This window comes from Fragaria vesca, linkage group LG4, assembly GCF_000184155.1.
Source record: "Fragaria vesca subsp. vesca linkage group LG4, FraVesHawaii_1.0, whole genome shotgun sequence".
Lineage (NCBI taxonomy): Eukaryota > Viridiplantae > Streptophyta > Magnoliopsida > Rosales > Rosaceae > Fragaria > Fragaria vesca.
In genome coordinates, this window is record NC_020494.1 from 21668918 (window position 1) to 21683060 (window position 14143).

A 14143-nucleotide genomic window follows, 5' to 3' on the forward strand; every position below is an offset into this window, starting at 1 on the left:
TGATTGAACTAAATGTAATAAAAAATCAACATAAAAAATAACTTAATACATTAATTAGTTTACATATTTAACTAATAACTCTATAAAAAATATTAATAAAACAATTAAAAGGGTTTTTGGGAGGGTTTTTTAGGGCCGGACCGAGGATTTGAACCCTCCACCCTAACCCGGCCTCATGCTCTATGTGTCGGGCTGGGTCGAGATGGGCTTTTCTATGGACCCGACCGGGCTGACGGGCCACCCACGGGCTTTTCGGCTAAATGATAACCATTTCATTATTAATCATTTTTTTAGGAGAAGAAAGAAAAAAGAAGCCTATTAATAATTTATAATTTCTCTCTTCTCTGATCCTTCTGTTTATAGATTACTCTCTCGTTCTCTGTTTCTAGAGCTCGATCGCACCACCACCCAAGAAGGATAAAGGAGATCGAAATAGCTGGACTTACTTATGCGATCGAGTGATGGGGTGCTCATAGTGGTGCCCCTTGGTTGTTGGATTAGCAGCGTCTGAGTGATTTGAATAGAAAAGGATGAGTTGAGAAGAAGATGAATGTGAAACCAAGTTGCAGAGTTTCAGTCATGGTGGTGAGAGAGAGAGGAGAGAGATATTTAATACAAATAAAAAATAATAATGGGTAGATCACATAGGAGGTCACGTAGTGGCGAGGTGATAGAACTATACTGGAGGACATCTGGACATGCCAATCCACCCCACGTAAGAATCCTTATTGTTCATGGCCGGTCATCTTACATGCTGATCGACCACATCTTTCTTGTTTTTTTTGAATGATCACAACTGCTTAACTATATCAATTAAACAATTATACTGTTCTCTTCCAAAACTGAACGAGACCTTCGAAGCCGCTGAGGGCACGAGGCGGTAGCTCAAGAATCTCAGACCATATATCAAGCACAAGTTGGATGACGGCTGCGCCGACAATGCGATATCACCTTGATTGCCAAGCAAAACTACTTACCAGCAAGTCAATGTCCTTCCCCATTACCAGCAACACTGCTGGATTTGCTCAAGCAACCCGAAACCCCCTAACTCCAGCAGACATGATGAGAACAAAAGAGACATGTTACTTCTCATGAATAGCTAGCACAATGCCAGATACTAGTAGTTGAAGCTCCATATCTAAACAGAACAAGATTAGAGAATACAGGCAACCTGATGCAAGGGCAGTGGCTGCTACTGTAAGTGAATGCCATACAACTTCATAACATAAACTGGAAAACCACAGATGCTCATCACCTAATTAATGATTGTCAAGTATCATTTATAAGACAGCAGGTGGTGATACGTTTGGAATGGAAAACACCATTTGCAGTTGCACTGCAGGCCTTAAATATCTGAGAGTCATGTCAGATCGATGCCAATCCCACACTAGAGACATGGAACAAGCTCAACATGAACCAAAAATGAATATAGTTCAAATTTTAAACTAATGTAACAGGATGACTGTTACCGGAGCAGAGAAATTTAGGCAGCAGGCAAGTATATTTTGTCACCAAATAGGCAATACTAATTGAATACAAAGCTGTTAAATGTTTTAACAATTACAAGACATTGAGAAAGAGAAAAAACAAAAACAAATAAAGAAATTTAAGTAAGAAAGAAAATCAATGTCATTCTACAAGGGCCAATGCTCGGTCAATTTAACACATCCTCCGACACACTTGAGCACTGGGCTTGGGCCTTATACTTATATGATCTTTTAAAGATCTGTAAAAGCTATTGCCATTAGATTATGAAGAGGCAAGTAATGTATGTGATGCCAATTTTGGAATTATGCAATTTAATTGATCCTCTATCTCCATCTGCATTGATTTCTCTACAGTCTAGCACTAGGACTTCCACTCTCATTAACTTGTAATATGTTTGGAAATCAAAATACACCAACAATATCCTCTGACAATATGTTATCCAGTCAAGCAAAACTTGATGGTTTGATACATGTAATCTGAATAGGTCCATAATAATAGTGCTATGACTTCCACTCTCATAAACTTGCAGGAACACCATTAATACTCATCTGGTCCCGGAATGGTCAAATTCTAGTGTGTCTTTCTGCACACAACTGCCTCTAACAGATGCAATGACAGACAATTTGGGGACCATTATTGCCCATCTAGGCCTTGATATCTGACCTGAATTACCAGAAGCTGAGTGGTTAAAATCTACCCAATTGCTTTTTACCCAAGCAAAACAAAGCTTGGCCATTTATATTCCAATAGTGGGTAGCTTCTTGTTGCATACTGCAGCTCGGTCAAAACCTGAACCGGGTTTTGGTCAGAACTGTCCTCTGCCCCGGCCCACCTTCTCTGCTGGGTTCAGATTCCCCAGTACTGTTTGACCAGATTTGCTGCTGCACAAAAACGATACGCTTCCATTTCAAATATGACAAGTTGGTGAGGTCTCTGTTATATAAAGCTTACACATTTACTACAGCAAAAGCTTTTGTAGAGAACAAAATGGCTATGAGTTTGAAACGTTTGGAGAGACTAATGGAGGAGTGGCTTAGACCTCTTGTTGAGGCCAAGCAATGGGACTATTGTGTTGTTTGGAAACTGGGTCATGACCCAACTAGGTAAGTTTAATCACAGTAAGAACTAATTTCTAGTACTAATTAGTAAAACCCACATGAGAAATCAACCACAGTTTTGAATGTGTTTGATGAATTTGTGTACAGGTTTATTAAAATGGTGGGTTGCTGTTGTGGTGGTGGTTATGACTACTGTGCTAATGTTAAGGAGGAAGAAGGAGCTCAGGTTTGCAGAGATGGGTACCTTGAGCATCGTATTAAGACCAAGGCTTGTGTGGCTCTGGCTCAGCTGCCTGATTCAATGCCTCTCTATTCTGGGTAATTAGTAAAGCCCTCTTTGTTAGTGTGTTTGTGTTTGTGTTTTGGGTTTTACAATTTATGAGAACGTACTATGGAAGTTTTTGATTTTTGATATGGGGTTTTCAGGGTTCATACTGAAGTGATCATTTCAGACCAACCCAGATGGATTAGTAATGCCTTGGATTCAAATCATCCAGAATCACATGTGGGTAATTCTGAATCTTAAACTCTAAACAGTAAAAAAAAATATGGGCTTTTGATGCAAAAAGTAACAGTGTTTTGGTCATTGAGACCCTTCATATAGTTCTTTCTCCGTGTTTTTAATGAAATTTGTTTATTCATATGCAATGTTTGGATCTTATAGAACATAGTGATGGAAATTCAGCTTAACATGGAACTTTGCTACTTTGGCAGGACTCGAAAGGAACCCGAGTTTTGATCCCGCTGCTGCTCAGTGGTCTTATTGAGCTCTTCACCACAGACAATGTAAGCTTTTAATACATGTTCATACTGAATTGTATATTTTCTTGTTTAACTTTTTGTGACACACACTTCACTTCCAGCTTCCAGAAAACCAAGAGATGTTAGACTTGCTTATGGAATCCTTTAATGCCAATGTGAACCTTAAAGGCAGTGCAAACCTTGATGAACTTCATATTGACCCAATGAAGGAGAAGTTCTTGCCTAAGGTGTGTCCTAGACCACAGCTTACCTCAAGGACCCAATCTACTTCATGTCCTAGCCGCGAGGGATCATCCAGTGGTTCAAACCCTTCCACTGAACATCGACCATTTAACTTAAGTTCTGATCAACTGCCACCATATGGATATGTGATGCCTTCTGAGAAATCCTCTCGCTTCAGAAAGCCAGAGTTTCGTGACAACTTGTTGAAGCAACAAGTAGTGGAGAAAGATAATGCAAGGGGTGTGGGGAGGACAGGAAGTGAGCATTTCCGTTCCAAGAATCTCAACGCAGAGAGAAAGAGAAGGAATAGAATTAAAGAAGGGGAACTTGCTTTACGTGCTCTAGTGCCAAAGATAACCAAGGTGAAGACTCATTTAATCAAAGATCCTAGGGAAAGTATATTTCCTTTGGTTTCAGTAACCTGTTAACTTGTTCTTCAATTGTTGAATTTTAACAGATGGATAGAGCTTCTATTCCAGCAGATGCTATTGAGTACATAAAAGAGTTGCAGCAGCAGGTGAAAGAACTAGAAGAGGAGCTGAGGGAAATGGAAGAAGAGGACTCTGCAAATAACGAAGTAGATTTACATGTTTCGGCGCTGGATAAGAACAAACGAGGCAGCAGCAGCTTGACTTGTACAGACCACAAGCAGATATCTAGCATTGCCCTAAAAATTCCAACTGAGGTACATTTAGTTTACAAAGTTCGCTGGCTAGTAGCGCAACTATACAAAAAATTTCAACAGATATGTTCATATTTGTGCTACTTAGGTGCATTTGGAGGTGTACCAGCTTAGCAAAAAAGAATGTTTGATCAAGTTGTTCTGTGAGCACAACCGAGGTGGGTTTACAAGGTTGATAGAAACTATGGATTGCTTAGGACTTGAAGTAGTGGATGCCAATGTTACCACATTTGACAGAAATTCCCTAATCATTCTCAGAGTCGAGGTAAGATTAATTCTCACAGAAGTTAATTTTTTCTTGATTTCCAACCTTCCATACCTTTATCATGTCAAAGTCTGTGTGCGCACTCTCTCTAACATATATTTTTGTTTTGTTTGCACATAGGCGAATGAGGATATTCAAGCAAAGAAATTGAAAGATTTGCTGATCAAGCTAACAAGGGGGAGAAATTAGACAGTTTCATAAAGAGAAGAAGCTGACAGCTATATTCTGCAAAGTACATGTTCCAACTAAGAGGAAATATATAGATGAAATTCCTTTAGCCATGCCATGTTATATATAAATCTACTAAATCTAGAGCAAGTTCATTCCTAAAGGATTCACAAAACTACTAATCTAATGTTGTCTGTCTTTGTTGGTTCTGAAGATCAATCTTATTGGTTTTGTACTCTTGATAGAAAAGTAGGTTGGTTTATAATCTGAAGAGTAGTTTGCTCAGTTCTTTCACGAAGAAACTTAAAACTGATAGATGAGGAAAACCACTGTATGCACACAAAACTGAGATCTTGTTGCTATACTGAGATTACTATCAATACAGATTGTTTGTATTAATGACTAAAAAGTTGTTTTAGTGAACTTTACAATCCTCCCCACTGCTAATGCTTTGAGGGAACTAGAAAATATAATGACCTTTCATTAGGAAAAACATGAGAAGAGAAAAACGTCAGGTTAATTTATACACTAATTGGTCAGATTTTAGTCCAACAAAGCCAATCTATGCAAATATGATAATTTTCTTTTCTCTCATTTTGTAATGAGTGCACTGTAAGTCTCCTCTCTCTGGGGTGCACCATTGAGGTTAACAATGTGAACATGTGTGTGTGGTTAGGTCAGAACTAAGTATTCATTCTTTAGAAATTAGTACCGCCGGACACTGGTGGTGCGTTGGTTCCTGCTGGCACTACCCTTGTTGTTAAAGGCTCGAGTTTCTGATTCATCGCTTGACATATCTGGGCGAGTCGTAGTCCATGAATTTTTAGGTCCTGATAGTTCTGTGGAACCAGCAGCAAATTCTGCACTAGACACTTCAAACTCTGAGCTGCCACTGCCCAATGCCATCCTCCTGAATCTCATAATGTCTTCATTATACTGGCCAGAGTCATAAGCGGTACTCTGCCCGAATTTCACCCCATTCGAGAGATCATCACCTTCACAGTCCAATGCTCTACAGACCTGATTAATATGAAGTTGAATAAAGTCAGCTTGTGGTCTACCATAGGAAAATGTGGTTGTAGCAAAGAGCCTATCCCATTAAGCAATGGTAAATCAACAAAAATCAGTGTTGTTTGTAATTTTGTATCACCTGTGCCATCCGTGGTCGTTTTGTAGCAGAATGACGCACGCATGCAGCTGCTGCCTCAACCATTCTTAGCATTTGTCCCTCCACATAATGCTTCTCAAGCCGAGGATCTACTAGTTCGCTCAAGTCACCTGATTCAAGTGCCTTAATAAGGAGTGGACGAGCCTGCAAGAAGTTAAGACAATACATTGTTGGTTGTAAACTTGTGATAGGCTGCATTCCGACATGTTCAAATACCACACCAGAACAGTTACAATAGAAGCAAAGAAGAAGATGTACTTACCCATTCTACCAAACTCTCATCCCCCAAAGGTCGAGTTGCGTCAACAGGTTTGCGCCCGGTTACAAGCTCTAGAAGCACAACCCCAAATGAGAATACATCTGATCTATCTGTCAACTTCCCACTTGATGCATACTCAGGAGCCATGTACCTGAAAACCAAAATCATACATAAACCCAAGGTTGCAATTCAAGTGTTAGAAACAGCATCACTCTTGATTGTCAGGCAACAAACTTCAGGCTAATATTTACAAACAAGATGACAAACTCTGCCTTTACCCAAATGTTCCCATGACTCGGGTGGATACATGAGTATTCATATCATCTGTCAGTTTGGCAAGTCCAAAGTCTGCAACCTGCGCGCAAATACATGCTTAAATGAGAAACTAGAACATCACTGGTCTGAAAAATATAATTTTGAGGAAGCATCAGAAGAAATAAGTTAGACGGCAACAAAATGGTAACATGCCTGTGCTTCAAAGGAATCATCCAAGAGAATGTTCGCGGATTTAATATCTCGGTGAATAATTTTTGGATGGCCTAGACGCAGATCACATAAGAAGAAATGACAAATCAGAGCACTGCGGATGTGATTCAAACTGTTTGTACTAATGACTCAAGTTGATAAAATTGACAATCTAAGTTATGGAGTCCTAATTTTCAAAAGCATAACTGCAGAGGTGATGAGAATGCAGAAGAAGAGGTACGTACAGTCTTCATGTAAATATGCCAAACCCTTTGCAGACCCTAAAGCAATCTTGAGTCTCTTAGTCCAATCCAACACCGGCATTCCAGCACCTGATTGAAAGCAGCAGCAGCACAAACCGATGAATTTGAAGTAGCATTAGACCATAAAACATAAGAAAAGGGTTGAAACAACACCAACCATGCAAATGGTGCTCAAGAGTTTGATTCGGAACATATTCATAGATAAGCAATCTCTCCTGCTCAGAGATGCAATATCCAACCAAAGACACCAAATGCCGATGGTGCACGCGACTGATAATATCGACCTCAGCCCTGAATTCCCTCTCTCCCTGCCCGCTACCGGCCTTAAGCTGCTTGACCGCCACCACTTTCCCATCCTGCATCCAGCCCTTGTAGACACACCCAAAACCGCCCTCGCCAAGCACATTTTGGCGGGAAAATCCGTTAGTAATCTCCATCAGCTCCTCGTAGGTGAAATGTGCCTTATGGCCACCAATATTGAGATCCGAGTCTGATCCACCGCCGTTCCTTTCTCTCTGACCCTCCGCCCCGTATGTCTGCGTCGACTGCGCATATGGTCCATTGGAATAGTAGCTTTCAGCCTGACCGGAATTCGGACCTTGATAATATCCCTCTGCATTGTCATTACTTAATTAAACCCTCATTTGTGAAGCTAACAAAATCACAAACTTTTTAAGGCAAACCAATTTTCGATTTCATGAAACTGTCAAAGTGGTCAAACACTATACTACAATTTATTTGTGACGCTAACAAAATCACATTATTTTTAAGACAAACCAATTTTTAATTCATGAAATTGTCAAAGTGGTCGGACACTATACTGCGATACAAACACTATACTACAATTCATTTGTGACGCTAACAAAATCACATTATTTTTTAGACAAACCAATTTTTAATTCATGAAACTGTCAAAGTGGTCAGACATTATACTGCGATGCATAGTTAGAGCATTTCACGAGCGCCGAGAGATTAAGATACCTGGTGTTAGAGCAGCTCCGGGAGGTGCTGCCATGTAATTCGGGGGATAGGGTTGCGTTTTCTTCTTCCTCCTCCTGACAAAAAGGAAAACGACGGCGACCAATGCGAACAGGAAAACTCCGGCTACAGTCAAGCCTACCACGGTACCGGTGTGACTCGAGTTGTTACTTGAGTCATCTGCGGTTTTGTTGGCAGCAGCTGGTTGCTTTGGAGGTGGAGGTGTGGGAGGTAGTGGAGTCTTAGGAGCAGGTTGCTTCGGAGCGGCGGGGACGGCGGGAGTTGGCGGGTTCAGAGTTGGCTGCGCCGGGACGGCAGGGGTGCCAGGTGGAGGAGGCGAAACAGGGGTTTTAGGAGTGCCCTGATCGCCTTGATCGGACGGCGGAGGAGGTTGAGCATTATTGTTTTCGCCGTCTGATGACGGTGGAGAGTTGTCCTTGGGAGGGGACGAATCTGATGGTGGTCCCGGTGATGAAGCTTTTGGGGGTGACGGTGACGGTGGAGGTGGAGGTGCTTTGGTATTGGATTTAGGCGGAGATGACGGTGACGGTGGGGGAGATGACGGTGGAGGAGATGAAGGCGGAGGAGAAGAAGGTGGAGGGGAAGAAGGCGGTGGTGGTGATGGTGACTCTTTGGGAGGAGGAGTGGGGGACTCATCCGGAGGCGGCGAAGATTTAGGAGGTGAGGGAGAAGGTGGAGATGGAGGCGGGGATTTCGGAGTAGAGGTTGGCGGTTGAGAAGCCGGTGACGTCGCCGGTGGTGGCGAAGGAGGAGGAGGAGGAGAACCATCTTCTGATGCCTTCTTCTCATTCACGACTGATGATTCAGGAGCAGGAGAGTTGCCGGAACCTGCCATTCTCCTTCTCTGAATTACTATCCCGAATCGCCTCAGCTTTTCAATGTATCTCAATTCGATCCTAGTCCTTTTACTCTCCTATCAAATGCCGACGTAAACAGAGAAATGCATGGCCAGGTGATCAAGAGTAGGAAATATCTAACGCGAAAGGCTTCCTACAATAACAAAAACAAGAAGACATTGACACAAGAAAAGATGTACATTGTTCATTCGTTCATTCAAAATTGCGAAGAGGAGAGGGGGTGCGTGGTTGTGTGGAAACTGAAAAAACCATTGTTAGACCACCACACACCACCGAAGACACCAACAACAAAAATGAAGATAACCCAGAAAATAAAAATGGAAAAAGAAAATCCCGGGAAACTCTCTCTGTTTTTGTTATAAGAAGAAGTTTTGGGTGTCAATCTATGTCTTAGATTGATCACCTCTCTCTCGCTCGAATTAGCTGTTTGCACGAGTTTTTTCGGTTCGTTAATTCCTAACTGTGTTCTGCTGTATTTTCGAAACGAGCTGCTATCCTTCAATTCAGGATTACCGCGCAAACAAAACGGGTTACTCCATATCTGCATGTTGTGTTATTTTGAGAATGAAACCAAGGCATGTATATAAGATGGTGTGAAATCACATATGTAAAATGCAACTAATAACCAGAGAGGATAAAGTATAACCAAAATGCCGCCACTTCCCATCTTAAACGCTAAATAAAGCGTAAATTATATCATTGTTGTATGTACATGAGAGTTTATAGATGGATAGTTCTGGATTTAGAATGTGTATTGTGTGTCTAGTGTTAAAACTGGAATTTAGTATACTATGTAGGGAGAATCAACAAAATAAGATAGAGGTTTGATTTGAGATGTTTACTATATATGAGACAGAATAACGTACTGTCACGGCCACGAGCCAGACGACACTGTACGTAGACGGAGACGAAAGCTTTGAAGAATCGCCCATCCATCTGGCCCCTCAGCCGGAAAGTGTGGATGGCGGCGGCGCCGGAGAAGAAGAATTCCGCGGAGAGCATCTTCAGTTGCCCCAAGAGTGAGCAGCAGTCCATGGATGACAGATACACCTGAGGATGAGTGATGGCATAAATTAAAGGAGACGCTGAAGAGGAGCATCAGGACCAGTGGACTCGACAAGAACCGGATCATGGCTACAGAGCAGTGAGGGGTAGTCATGGTTAGAGAGAACAGTGAGTGAGATAAACGAGAGAGAGAAGGAGATGAGAGAGCAAAAACTTGGATCCAAATGGAGGAGGCAACTTTAGGGTTTCGGAGCAATAATGTGTCTAGGGGTGTCTTATTTATACCGGATCTAGAAACCAGCTAGCTAGACGTCCCACTGCTAAGTCGACACTTGTCCCCGGCCATCCTACCTACACCCAATTCATTCTCATTTTCAAAAATTGTCTTAATTGTCGTCAAAATTAAGATGGGAAACAATTAGGAAGTCTTGGTATGCTTGGGGCCTTCACTAATTATTTACTACGTACTAAAGTACTAAACTCGCCTAATTACGTACTATGGGGTTTTAGTAAGGATGATATATAAGATGCCGGAGAATGTGATTATGGGCACCAAAAGCTTTATGGACAAAGATCTCATGTACGATCAAATCAACAATTAACATATGCATGCGGCCGGTGACTTCAAAACAAATTTCTTCGATCTTTTTTGCTCCTATATATCTTGATACGTCGAGTCTTCATTTTAGTAAAGGACAATTTGACCTATCATTCATGAGGTGATGATCGATGACAATGAGCATCATTGCAAATTTGGAATTTGCAAACACCTCACTTGTTCATTTTTTTTTTTTTTTTCACAAATGCTAGCTCTTGATATATAGTACGTTTAATGCCTCTTCACACGTCCTTAGATGAATATGGGCAGTATCAAAGTCCTCTTTCTAGCCCCAATATACCCAATGTCTTTGGCATTGCTATCAAGATTTTAGTGAAGCAGTAGATCGACTAGTATACGACCACGACCACGACTCGTGAAACTTCTGAATCTTCAGGTTGTCAAGGAAGCCATTGTAGAGCCTTCTCATCCCAGACATTTCGTCGAACACGTGGCTGTGCTTTCTGCAATTATTGGAGATCACTGCGGAGAGATTTGAGAAGAAGATTAAATTTATGATCTTGGAGAGGGAAACCATTACATTGGGTGAGATGACTGAGATCGAAGCCATCGAACCCTTACATTGATGGAGTTCATTTGGGAAGCTCTCGTATTTCAGAGAGACAAAGAGGGGGAGTTCGTTTATTTTTTATTTTTTATTTTTTTATTGGTTTTAGAGGTATCCCCCGATCCACCAAGGCCCAGTCTGCCTAGCCGTTCACTGTTTAGTGCTACATGGTGTTTCGGGTACGGAGAATAATTACTCACCACATGACATATATAATGAACACATTGTAACCAAAGTATGAAAATTGAAAAGATCCAGTAATATAACTTGTGCAGTAATCTTCACGAACATCCACACTTTCCTTTTTTTCCCGGCAAATATACATAAAATAATATCTGTAAAATCTCGATGGATTGGTTCTCATTTTAAGGGAGCAACACAATCATCATAGCTAACAGCGGAATAACTTAGCATCAATCCAAGATCACGCAACATTATGGGAAAAATGATTTTGCTCCGTCGAGATTTTTTACTTTTCCTGTCATAAAATTTAAGATAATTGTTTTTAGAAACGTCAAATACGAACTCATCACCTGTGCGGGTGGTACACCGAGGCAAGGGAGTAACACGGTAACCCCATAGTAGAGAGGGATTGATAATCTCCGTAACCCACACTTGATGTTTGTAGTCCTTCAAAATTAACAACATCACCTCCTCCTTCGCCATCTTATTATAATCCCCAATTACTATATAGAGACATCCATCCACTTCCATAAGTTTGATGTATCCTTCGAAGTAGCATCGAGAAGGTACTGGTATGATTCCAAACCTCTCATCTCCAATATCAAGAGCCAATATAGCTTTATGACTAGGGAGCGAGAGCAACCAGTACAGGACTCCATTGACACATACACTTTTCCTGAAGTTCGAAGGTGGGGGATGAACGAATGACAGGTGATGCCAGTCTACCACCATGTTCCTCCATGAAGCTTGACCTAGTGTGAAAATCTTAAACCCTACTACACCCCCAATATCATGGGTTGCCACAACCTTATACTCGTCTGTACTAGGACTGAACCCGAAATGCAACTCTTCATATTGGAAAGTCGGATAGGGAACAATAACAGACTCTCGGGTGAAGGGGTTTAATACATAAATGGGATCATTATCCAAACCACTGTGCCCTAATACCAAGCCGTTAGTATATTGCATTGTCTTGAATGGACAGGGCAGTTTCACAAGGTCAGTGACATGTGATGGAGTATTTCCTTCTTGGCTGGCTTTGACGAGGACAAGGTAGCGCTTTCGGGTAGCACCGGAGCCGGAGCAAGCTTTTATAAGGAGATGACCAGTGTGTTGGGGATGCAAGTTTCGATGGATCCTCCAAAATCCAGGGTTGGCAGAGAGGAGAGCTTTCCATGTCTTGCTAACGCACCGAAACTGCATCAGAGACGCTCGAGGTAACCTTGGAAGTATTTCGAAGTGTATGATTTCGCTTGGCAGCTGGTTGGAATCATCATCGGCTTTCTCCATCTATATACTTTTGGGGAGAAACTAAACAGCGAGCAAGGGATTTTCTGTTTGATCTATGAATTATAGAGAAAAATAGTCTAAGGGAACGATGTTTTTTATATAGAAAAGTAACCAAACTACGTAACCAAATCCCAATAGGAAAAGGAAAATCCATATATCAATATTAAATAAAGAAGTAAGCGAGTAAGCCGTGAATCCATCATCCAATAAGGGAAAGCAATAAAACGACGGATCGTCCTTTTTGTTGATTTGAATGGTTTAAATCATGATTATAAATTTTTACTGAACTTGAGATATTTCAGATTTTCAGTGATTGATGACTGTGTTTTAGAATTATGTAGGAGTTTATTGAATTGAACCTTGGCATATATTTCCTCTATCAATATGATGTTTCCCCATTCTTAATTTTCTATAGGGAACGAGTTCGTATGGATGAGGCTAAATCCATTAATGTCATCATGATAAACTGTTTCGTGCTCAAATCTCTGAGTTTAAGCTACATCTAATAAGAGATCTGTGCTTGTACACCCTGGCAGAAGTACAGAAACGAAGCACAGAAGAAAGATCGAGATGATCAATGTGACATGGTGGGATAGAAAATTGCTGCAGTAGCTGCAGCAACATATATGCATGCCGCTGGTGTTCTCTGATAAGATGGACTGTATCCATCTGGTTAGCTATCCTAATAACGGGGAGACGTAGTAATAAATAAAAGAACAAGTACTAGAAAGTAAAAGAAATAACACCAGTACGTTTTTTATTTGCATAAATCCTGCAACAGGGAGAAAAACTGCGTGCCCCTAACTCTTGAGGGACAAACTTTTCCACTATGTAAAACTCACTTCTTACAAGATTATAGTCTAGGGATACAACGACGATTTGCAATCCTGCCTAATCTACCCACTAGTCTAGATCTATCTCTCCTATCTCTGAGTGACTCACCTCACTCCTCACAAGATTATAGTTCTAGGGATACAACAACGACTTGCTATCTTGCCTAGTCTACCTACTAGTCTAGACCTACCTCTCTTGTCTCTCAAGTGTTTACATATGAAGGTATAAGAAGAAGTTTCAACTCATAACTCAGCTAACGCCTTTAACTGATTCTTCTTGAACACTTCTTAGAATACTCAACTCAGAACTCAGCTATCCTAATAAGAGGGATTCTTCAGACTCAGCTAACGCCTTTAACTGACTCTCTAGAACTCAGCTCTCCTCGATCAACTGATGCTTCTTGAATACTTCTAGGGTTGCTGCACTACCAACACTCATGATATGTAGAATGCTAATGGGTTTATGAAAAGAGTTTTTGCTCTTGCTCTAAGATTTACAATCACCAAGGGAAGACTTAGAGGCAAATGAGCAATGCAAGGTAAAACCTACACCCAGCTAAAACAATGTAGAAAACTACATTTTAAACAACCAAGGAGCAAGAAGAGACTTGCTCCATATATATAGGCAAAGTGCAAGCTAAAGGAGAGCATGCCCGTTTACCAAAATGGGAGGCAACTTTTGGACTTTAGTCCTTGTCCAAACTCATAAAGTGAGAGGGCCAAGGGACAAACAAAAGGCTCAAAGAGAGTAAAGACAAACACAACTCTCTTATATGATAATGGTCCAATAAAGAAGAAACAAAATGTTTTGTGAATGAAAGAGACACAACAAAACCTATTCCTATATAAGGACACATAGGCCAGCTGATAGCTTGGGCGGTGCATCACATGGCTCAACAGCTGACTTGGTTTGTGTATCACAAAACCCAGCTGGACTAAAAAAAGGAAGCTGACCTAAAAGTAGCTTTAGTTCATGTGCTCATGGGTTGGAAGAACAACACAACCCTAGA

The 14143-nt window shown here is 41.1% G+C and overlaps 3 protein-coding genes across 3 annotated transcripts; 1 reads left to right on the forward strand and 2 right to left on the reverse strand.

The window, feature by feature from the left end:
• Positions 1–2508: 2508 nt before the first annotated feature.
• Positions 2509–4666, forward strand: LOC101301105 (transcription factor bHLH90-like). Its single transcript, XM_004298520.1, has 8 exons — positions 2509–2591; positions 2694–2864; positions 2973–3051; positions 3261–3332; positions 3410–3892; positions 3988–4215; positions 4301–4477; positions 4598–4666. The coding sequence occupies exons 1-8, from the start codon at positions 2509–2511 to the stop codon at positions 4664–4666; spliced, it is 1362 nt and encodes a 453-aa protein (XP_004298568.1).
• Positions 4667–5311: 645 nt separating this feature from the next.
• On the reverse strand, positions 5312–8634 carry LOC101301389 (proline-rich receptor-like protein kinase PERK13-like). The gene is made up of 8 exons (XM_004298521.1): positions 7782–8634; positions 6958–7413; positions 6783–6869; positions 6541–6611; positions 6351–6427; positions 6076–6223; positions 5796–5957; positions 5312–5665 (listed from the first exon to the last, which is right to left on the reverse strand). The coding sequence occupies exons 1-8, from the start codon at positions 8632–8634 to the stop codon at positions 5351–5353; spliced, it is 2169 nt and encodes a 722-aa protein (XP_004298569.1). The 3' UTR covers positions 5312–5350.
• Positions 8635–9524: 890 nt separating this feature from the next.
• On the reverse strand, positions 9525–12300 carry LOC101301677 (F-box/kelch-repeat protein At3g06240-like). Its single transcript, XM_004298522.1, has 2 exons — positions 11361–12300; positions 9525–9706 (listed from the first exon to the last, which is right to left on the reverse strand). The coding sequence occupies exons 1-2, from the start codon at positions 12298–12300 to the stop codon at positions 9525–9527; spliced, it is 1122 nt and encodes a 373-aa protein (XP_004298570.1).
• Positions 12301–14143: the final 1843 nt, after the last annotated feature.

Coding starts and splice junctions, on each gene's coding strand:
- LOC101301105 (XM_004298520.1), top strand. CDS start 2,509: ATGGAGGAGTGGCTTAGACCTCTTGTTGAGGCCAAGCAATGGGACTAT. Junction 2,865..2,972: donor TCAATGCCTCTCTATTCTGG/GTAATTAGTAAA, acceptor TGGGGTTTTCAG/GGTTCATACTGAAGTGATCA. Junction 4,478..4,597: donor TAATCATTCTCAGAGTCGAG/GTAAGATTAATT, acceptor GTTTGCACATAG/GCGAATGAGGATATTCAAGC.
- LOC101301389 (XM_004298521.1), bottom strand. CDS start 8,634: ATGGCAGGTTCCGGCAACTCTCCTGCTCCTGAATCATCAGTCGTGAAT. Junction 6,612..6,782: donor GGCATATTTACATGAAGACT/GTACGTACCTCT, acceptor ATCTGCGTCTAG/GCCATCCAAAAATTATTCAC. Junction 6,224..6,350: donor CGAGTCATGGGAACATTTGG/GTAAAGGCAGAG, acceptor TTTGGTTTTCAG/GTACATGGCTCCTGAGTATG.
- LOC101301677 (XM_004298522.1), bottom strand. CDS start 12,300: ATGGAGAAAGCCGATGATGATTCCAACCAGCTGCCAAGCGAAATCATA. Junction 9,707..11,360: donor TCGGTGTACCACCCGCACAG/GTGATGAGTTCG, acceptor ACTCATCCTCAG/GTGTATCTGTCATCCATGGA.